Source organism: Aplysia californica, unplaced genomic scaffold, assembly GCF_000002075.1.
Source record: "Aplysia californica isolate F4 #8 unplaced genomic scaffold, AplCal3.0 scaffold00460, whole genome shotgun sequence".
NCBI classification, from domain to species: domain Eukaryota; kingdom Metazoa; phylum Mollusca; class Gastropoda; order Aplysiida; family Aplysiidae; genus Aplysia; species Aplysia californica.
The window spans coordinates 371,380-380,671 of record NW_004797730.1 but is presented as its reverse complement, the minus strand read 5'-3'; the positions used below and the strand labels follow the sequence as shown (position 1 = coordinate 380,671).

The following is a 9,292-nucleotide window of genomic DNA, read 5'->3' as shown; positions in this document are numbered from 1 at the left end:
ACACACACACACACACACACACACACACACACACATCCACACACACAGACAAATATACACAGGGCTTGAACAGGATAATTGGGTGATTACATTTTCAACTTTGTTTTGGACGCCACTATATAACATACTTATAAAAACGAATAATTTTGTGAGCTCACTTTCTCTCTTGACAAACCAAAACTAAGGATTCAAAATCTTGTGGATGTTGTTACAAGATCTCATAGAGGGAAGCTGGTTTACGATAGCCTTATGGGATTAAATATAAATAATTAATAAGTGATATTAATTTAGACCTCTTGCGCTGCTTTTCGTTTTTGTTTTTGTTTTTGTTTTGTGTCTTTTAAATGTAAGACTTCCTCACCTTAAAAGTGTTGTTAACTGCTAACTGTTGTTAGATAAAGAGCAACATTCTGAGAAATTGTCATGCTGTTTTTAACCTCTTAGGTGTTTTAGAGAAAGGGAAAATACAGCCACCTACGCACAAGACAGAACACAAATGTCGAAATACACCGGGAGGGTTTTCAGTAAAAGAAAGAACTAAATCACAAACTGGTTTTTTTGTTGGTTTTTTTGGTGAAAAAAGAGCTAAATCACTAATTGAAAAAAACAACCCAACTGCAGAGTGTCCGTTCTCACTGGAGGAGTGTTGTTTTCGTTCCCAAAACACATACCCGATACTGCCATACGTCTTTCCTCACAGGATTTTACCGAAAGGGACAGTAACACTCTGACATTTACGCACTTGAATGAAAAAAACGTAGAAATGCACACGTAAGAAATAAATTACGCACGAAGAAAGAGCACACAGCCCAAAATTATAACCAAACTGGCGATCAAAATAATGGTATCACTTTTTGATTGAGCAAAAAATCTAGTCTTTTCAGTCTTTAATTACGTTAAGACATTCAAAATCAACAGAAAACTTGCGTTGACCATCCTGGTAACAACACAAACGTGCGGAGTGAGCCGATGCCTCGATTTCTCTGATGCTGAGTTAAACCTACCACCTTTCTTGGGTAATAATGATCAAATGGGACTGTGTGTTTTTAAAAAATGAATTTAATAAACAAAAACCAAAGCTTTATTAAAAAACAAAGAATAGAAGAAAAATCCGCCACGGGGCCAGGAAAACAATGCCAATTTTCTATTTTTACTTTTGGTCCTCGGAAGACTAATTGAAACATCAAAATGTGTTTTTTATAACATGACCTACTTTTTAGACCAGTTAGTTTTACTCCCCTTTAGACCAGTTAGTTTTACTCCCCTTTAGACCAGTTAGTGTTGCTCCCCGCGAAATGAAAAGCTTTGGGACTCAAAAGTCCACGCTGTGGATGAAAGTAAGTTTTCTCATTGGATTGGTCCTAAATACAACTGAACTTGTCTAAAATGGCCACTCATTGCTGGGAAAAAAATGGTTGTCTCAATCAAAAAGTGGTAGAAGCTACATTTCATTTAATCGCCATATATATATATATATATATATATATATACATATATATATATATATATATATATATATATATATATATATATATATAAATCCCTCTTATAGATATACATGTTGTTTGTACTCACTGGAGGTGGCGTTGTTGTAGGTCCCCATATACTCCGAGCTGCTGAACTGACGGGTGAGCGCGGTCTTGCCCACTCCCTCGTCCCCTTGGATCACCACGCTGTGGATGAGAGCACGTTTTTTTGTTGTTGTTGTTGTTGTTTTGTTGTTGTTTTTGTTTTTTTGGGATGGGGGGGGGGGGGGGTTGTAAGTGTTTTCATATGAGCGCACGGGACACATTAAACTTTTTCAGTTGGTAGGAAATTTTGAATTTTGCCCAGGTGGCGGCCGAAGCCTACTCTTATCGATTTATACCACCAAGGGATCTTTAACGTGCCCAACTTGCACACGGGCCCTCTGAAATTGTTCGCCCTTGTCCGAGAAGGCTAGGTGTTGATCTTTCCTAGAGCAAGTTTTCTCATTGGAATAATCATAAATACAGCTGAACCTGTCTAAGCTAAGACGGCCACCCATTGCTGAAGTAAAAAATGGTTGTCTCAAACAGGTGAACGTCTTGCACGGTGTCATCATTATGTAAAAGAGACGCAAGGGACGATGGGACGTGACAGTTTGCACAGGTGGTTGTCTTATACAGGAAGCTGTTAGAGTAGGTTCCACTGTATTTACTTTCACTGTATCTTTTTGTCCTCTGTTGCTTTTGAGACTCGAGGGTAGATGCAGTTTTCTATGGTAGGCCAACTCTGCAGCTGTAGAATTGTTACGAATTGTAATGTTAATTACAGATTGTGTTACCACTCGGCAAACCAATATTGTTTTTTAATTTAGTAGGCGTGCTGCTTTGATGATATCAATACCAATAATGACTGAAGCAAATACAGCCTCGCAGCTTACAGACGGGGATACTCAATAACAAACTTCTCCATGTGGGAAGCGAACTCATATTTTCCAGAGTAGTCAGCGAATAGCCTACAGGCGTTGGAGTATTGGCATTGATAGCTTTAAAAATGTTTTTTTAATGAGTGTAATTTAACGGCCTATGTTAAACAGGCCAATGTTAAACAAAAGAATTTATTTCAATAACAGAACATTTTTTGGCCAAAGCTCAAACTGTATTACCTAAGTTTAGTATCCTTTACTCACACATAAAGGTCAATTCAAAGGGCAAAGAAAAGATGGGATATAAATAGTCGAACAAACAAGGAGTAGAATTACCTGCGGGCAGGAATGGCACTCTTACTTTGAAGTCCATTCCGTGATATCTTGCCTCCGTGTTCTTTTACCCTCGTCTATTTAGTAATGGTAAACAGACTTGTTTTATTGATTATATTCCTTTTTTCTGCTGCTCAGTGCTGAAGCAACCAGCCTCGTAAAAGATCAAAATTTTAAAGTAATGTGCCACTTTTGTTTTTTGGAGGGATTTTTTCTTGAAAAGGGGGAGGGGTGTGTGTGTGTGTGTGTGTTTTTTTCTTCTTTTTTTTGGGGAGGGGGGGGGGGGGGGGCAAAAGACAAATTACTGTAAATTTTACAGTGTATATTAAAGCCTGCTAAATTAAATCTTATTAAGTTTCCCCATTGTCAGCTATCTACGCATGCAAACGTCATAATCAGAAACGTAACCAGAAAGAGGCGCCAAGAAACGTTTTTGGAATCCGGCTTCTTGACATGCAATTTAGATCCCTGTCAGATTTTCTCATGTTCTCTAATTGGGTTTGCTCTCGTTCGACTACTTTTTAAACGGCTTGGGCTCTTTAGAAATTAACCCTGTCACATTTGATAAACACAAAATTATCCCGGAACAATATGTGGGGCATTGTGGGGCAGTCAAGCGCTCGTCAAAATAACAAAACCAAAGAAACAGATATTTTCCCTCCTGTTAGGCATTTCTTTTTCTCAACACATTTAATGTTGATTAAAAACCAATGTGTGCATTTTACAGGGAAAATGTTGACCTCGCACCCAAAAAATCGTACTTTTCTTGTCTCCAAGGACTCTACAACTTTGGCAGTCACTACTCAGCAGTTATAATCCTAACACCAGGCCACCTCGACCTGCTTCAGTCGCAAATATCACGACTTCAATACAAAATAGATAGATATTTCTTTTCCTCAAAAGCAAGGCAATTGAACATTATGAAGATGGCCCAATTCCCAATAATTGACAAGCGCCTAATTCCAGCGCGTCCTGACGTAAAATATTATATTGTTTTTATGTAGCGCACATCATTTCTGGCGTTCTTGACAAAGAATTATCATCTGTATTTTTGTTCATTAAATATCCTAGCTTGTGCAACGAGTTAATTTTCGACGAGATCTTAAATCGTCCGTCCTAGATTTTGAAACCAAATCGTCTTATAGCAAAGTGGCATATAATTGGTGCTACAAAGTGCGTCTAGGTGAACAAAGACAGTGAACTCTTGCGAAAAGACTGGCTGTATAGAAGCCGAAGATATTGACCCAACATTGTTTCCTCTTAGTGCTGCTATTTATCGTCCACATGATCTCTCCTCCTTCTTTTACTTCTATGTTACGCTCTAGTTAAACGTCTAATTTTTGGCCCCTATTATGACCTACCAATTTGTTTTGCAAGTGCCGTGAAACTCTTACTTAAACTAAAACTACTGTTTCAGACCCAAACGTCTCATTCAAAGCTCAGTTCATATTCAAGTCCATTTGTTTCGTTCCCTCTTAGTTTGGCTGTTTAGTTCTCTGCACTATGTCCTGTCGTCACCCATTCAAAAACTAAGTGACGTATTGAGCCTTAGTGTCCATTTCCTTAACAGAGAGTACAAAACCTGGTAAACGCTACAGGTTCAGTTGCGGAACATCTCTTTCGTAATTTATAACTTCTTAGCCTTTGTATCTTGTTTCTACATTCGGTTATTCGGTACAAAGAAAATGAGCAGTTATACCCCTGAAGGAGTGTAAAATAATCAAAATATTATTTATGTTAAAGTGAAAACAGAAACATTGCCAGCTAACTAAACCGTTTTACCCTGTTAATCATTACTTTAAGTGGATTAGTCATCTTTTAAGTGCATTATTATTGATTACTGTTTTATTTTCAAAACTAAGAGAATTGCACCTCATTCAGTGGACCATTTCATCACGTGTGCTGTACTCTTCACCCCTGCTGGTGGGGGGGGGGGCATAGTTTTACTATGGGGGAGCAAAGAATACACCTGCCGTGATACTGCGTTTCGTAAGAGGCGACAAAAAGTGCATAGGTCTGGTCGCCCGAAAAGTGCCAGTTTGCCGAGGGCCAACTACCCAAACCCAGTACAAAACAGTAAGTTACAGAAACATGAACAAACACAGATTTCTATTTTTCGATCTTGGGAGACGGGGGGGGGGGGGGGGGGCTTCTGTATCAGCAGGAACAATGAAGGACAACGGAAGACATGGAATAACATCAAGAGGCTAGCCCAGGATAGAGAAAAGTGGAGGGTGTTTGTCCGTGGCCTATATCCTGGTGCAGGGTGAGAAAGGCAATGATGATGGTGATGATGATGCTGTACTCTTATTACCGCAGAGAAGTAATGACATAGCAGCACATAATCCTGAGATTTCTAGCACAGCCAGTAGATCTATTGTCTACAGAATCGTGTGTTCTCTGATTAAAACAACTATGAAAACTCTTCTATTTAAAGTTTCTGATAGAAAAAATAGAACTGGAGTTGAAGGCGTCTAAATTTAATCATACAGGACGTGTCCTGTGCCAAACAAGTAACATTCTTTCAGCTTGGAGGGAAACGGATCAAAAGATTAGAAGGACAGAAGAAGAAGAAAAAGAAAAAGAAGAAGAAGGAGGAGGAAGAGGAGGAGGAGGAGGGGGGGGAGAAGGAGAAGGAGTAGGAGGAAGAGGAGGTTTTGGAAAGACATAAAATCGAGCAAGCGAGAGAAGGCTGGATACAGAAAGAGACAGCGGAGAACAAAGCCAAAAAAGGGGAGGAAGGGGGGGGATAGTGACAGACTCACGAGCAAAGGACATGGAGGAAACGAGACAAGGGAGGGACAAATAACAGTACGAGAAAGCCAAAGCCAACCAATCTCGAAAAAAAAGGCAAGGAAAAAAACAAACTAAGAATCACTAGATGGCTGGTAATACGGGAGGGCGGCTGAACTATTGCACTAGGAATGAGTGACTTTAACGTCATCGGCTGGTGGAATCGGTCACAAAATCGAATACAGCTGGACGAGGTGCAAACAAAGATCGTACACTACATATACAAGATGGTTCACTTCGCCCAAAAAAGTGTTCGCGGAAGTACCCGCCTTGCTTCAGATAGTGCTGCGGTCGTTGTTTCGAAGCTCTCTTTCTTTTCTCCAGAAGAGGAATGGGAATAGCCAAGCACCCCTTTGAGCGCACTGATCGACTGCTATTCATCGGTCTAAAATCAACTGTTTGGGTTCGCTCAGTGGAGAGCTTTGAGTTGTTTTGCTATTAATTTCAATGACTTCTCGCCTCTCATTTTAAGACTAAATCAACGACGAAAACAGTCTCCCCTTCCGCCTAAAAAAAAAGTCTTTTTGTCAGCGTAACCATTTTAAAAAGGTTTTCTGAAAGAAATTTGAATTCTTATCTATTAAAAAACTAGTCAGTTTCACCTTGATTTTTTCCACACAAGTAGGGTAACTCTGTCCACACAAGTAGGGTAACTCTGTCCACACAAGTAGGGTAACTCTGTCCACACAAGTAGAGTAACTCTGTCCACACAAGTAGGGTAACTCTGTTCGCAAAACGGGAGCTTTTCCGAAGAGGGCGCCCCAGGATTTAGAGGATGCCTTTTTAATTGGCTCAAAAAGAGGAGCGAACCATGTTGTTATGTACGATCTTTGGCTAGACGAGGTGTAAAAGCGATAAAACACTGACTATCGATACCATTATCAACATCCAAAGATCTTACATGACAAGATGGTTCACTCCTCTCTTTGAACCAATTAAAAAAGTGTCCTCAAAATCCGGTGGCGCCCTCTTCGAAAAGCGCCCATTTGATAACAGAGTTACCCTACTTGTGTGACCAAAAAGTTAACGTAAAACAAACACATTTTTGTATAAATTATAATTAACGATTTTGGAATAACGCCTTTTTTAATGGTTACTCTGACAAAAATCCTCTTCAGGTGGAAGAGGTGACTGTTTTAGTCATTTAATTTGAATTTTGAATGAGAAGCGAGAGGTCATTAAAATAAAACAACCCAAAACTCCGCACTGAGCAAACCGGAACAGCTGATGCACAAAGGGGTGCTATTCCTATTCTTTTTCTGGAGAAACGAAAGAGAGATTCAAAACAGAGACTGCAGCTGAACCAATGCGTGGACTTCTGCGGACACTTTTTTGGCAGAGTGAACTATCTTGTTAGGTACGATCTTTGTCATGACGAGGTATTCGCTGTACACAGTCGCTGTTCCCAATTCTCTTGGGAGCACTCTTCGAAATTCGAATCTGACAAGGAGGTCTGGAAACATCAGTCAAGCAAGTGCACTGAAGATGAAGAGAGAAAAGCGGCAGATTGCTGGATTTGGTTCCCAACACTAGCACAGATCAATGAGAACAGACAAGACTGGCCATTGAGTCAGGAACAGAACGAGGAATATTTCCACACATTTCTGTATAAATCGATAGGAAACTGTGAGGGAAATCCTGTTGACATCAGAAGATTCCATTAAAACGTTGTCTTGGCGGCGAGTTAAGGGATGCAGCCGCAAAAAAGAAAAGAATCTGGAAAGCTCCCCAAAAAACTTTTTTTTTAAAAAAGGACTTGAAGGATGATCATCCACTCCGAGTTTTGAGCATGATGCCGACTGAGCAGACAATGCCAAATTTTCTTTACCTTACTGAAAAAGAGTGGATGCCACCGGGTGGAAACAAAGTAAACGAAACAAACAAGCAGATCGACACACGGATAGACAGAGGCACATAAGCAGAGAATGAAAGAGTGAGAGAGAGAGAGAGAGAGAGAGAGAGAGAGAGAGAGAGAGGAACAGAGACAGACAGAGGAGGAAGAGAGAAGGATAGAGAGAAGAGAGAGGGTGTGATAGGAAGAGATAGAGGGGGGAGAAAGAGAGAGAGAGAGAAAGAAAGAAAGAACGAGAGAGAGGAAGAAAGAGAGCGAGAGAGAGAGACAGGGGAGTCGAGAGGAATGGAAAGAGATAAATGTTACATTTAATGTGTGAGTCACACTAAACACAACGTAGACGGAACACCAAGCTGAGAGGTTTTCCAGGAAACATTAGGGAACTAGAGAATACTCTTCTTTTTTTTATCGAAGAACAAGAGTAAATGTAGTGATGAACATAACTGCCAAATAATTGCCAAACAGTTTACTACTCTATCAATGCAATTTATTAGATTATTTTGTCAAGGCCAACCCGGGCTGAGTGACACACAAACGGGCAATAAGAAGTCACAATGGAGAAAATAAACTTCCCGAAGTGGAGATGGAACTCACATGTTTTAGCATGCAGTAAAGAAAAGCTGAACCATTACCACACGGACACCGATGGGAGGGGTTGGGAACGAGAAGCCTGCAAGAGGAGACGAAACACCCAAGTCAAAAAGGATATGTGAGGCAGCGTGGTGGAATCAGGCTCTCGTCAATTTTTGGGCATTTAGAGTTGTTAGTATCATCATAAAGCTTGTTCACTTGTCTTTATTTGGATGAAAAAAAATGTCCATTTATCGTGAATACAAGTGGACATATTTGCGAATGAAGGAGGTGGGGGTCACCTGTTTTCAGAGGAAAAATTAGTGAGAAAATGGCGCCAAAGATTGGTTATTTCCTTAGCTATGAGTCCGTGGTAACTGAAAATCTCCATTTTTTTGTGCTTTTAATCACGTTTTTCTGAAAAATCCACACAGAAATGAGTTCTTAAATGGGCATGAAAAGTGTTGAGCCAAAAAAACAACAATTTGATAAAAAAAATTCACAAACCTGCGGAAAAATGCAGGTTTCTTCAATTTGATTCTTTTAACGAGAGCCTGATTCCACCACGCTGCCTCACATATAACTAAAAGATATCCTAGGAACGCGCAGACATAAAATCCAAGTGTGAGGATTCTGTGCTTTGTCCCAGCTGATGAGTTTTTGCACTTTTAGATAACGATGTCTATCTAACGCTCCATTTCTTATAAAAGCATGCTGTAGAAAAGCTTTCAAGGATTGAAGATAAGCCCATCCAGCGTACGAATATGGGAGAGAAATGCAATGAATAAAAATGGATTTCGGACAAAAGCTCCGCGGCTATCCCAATCGCTTGTAGATTTCAGATCTTCGACGGAAAAGCGCTGCAAAGGACGAGATGTGTAAATACAAATGGCAGAGACACACAGCTCTCGGGAAAAAGAAAATGGCCGAGTTGAGAGTTTCGAATACTTCTCTACAGGGGAGAAAAGGGGAGATAAAAAAGGTAGCATATGGGAATATGTGCTGATGTTGTGGGCCCAAAAGTTCAATGCAATCGGCGAATCAAAGTAGAAAAAGTAGGCTGGGTGTGAGGAGTGAGAGGGATTCAGACTTGTTAAAGAATGAGGTGGGCGGGAATCAGGAAATATTAAGTAAGGGAAAAGAAATGGGGAGATGAAAGCGACGGGGAGCAAAATGAAAAGCTTGTAAGAAGTTTCTTTCAGTTTAAGTACTCCTGCAGATGTGGCTCAAAACTTGTATTAGAATAATATTGAAAATAATAATAACGATGTACGAATAATGATAACGTAATTAATGACTAATAATAACAACAACAACAACAATAATAATAATAATAATAATAATAATAATAATAA

The 9,292-nt window shown here is 39.8% G+C and overlaps 1 protein-coding gene across 1 annotated transcript in view; it reads right to left on the bottom strand.

Annotated features, from left to right (window-relative positions):
* The window catches only part of LOC101854597 (GTP-binding protein REM 1-like), a 169,044-nt gene that overhangs the window by 32,566 nt on the left and 127,186 nt on the right, over positions 1 to 9,292 (bottom strand). Inside the window, exons 3-4 of the mRNA XM_013086372.2 lie at positions 2,253 to 2,259; positions 1,576 to 1,673 (exon numbers count right to left, since the gene is read on the bottom strand). Coding sequence (XP_012941826.1) covers positions 1,576 to 1,673; positions 2,253 to 2,259 — 105 coding nt within the window. The remainder of the gene's footprint in view (positions 1 to 1,575; positions 1,674 to 2,252; positions 2,260 to 9,292) is intronic.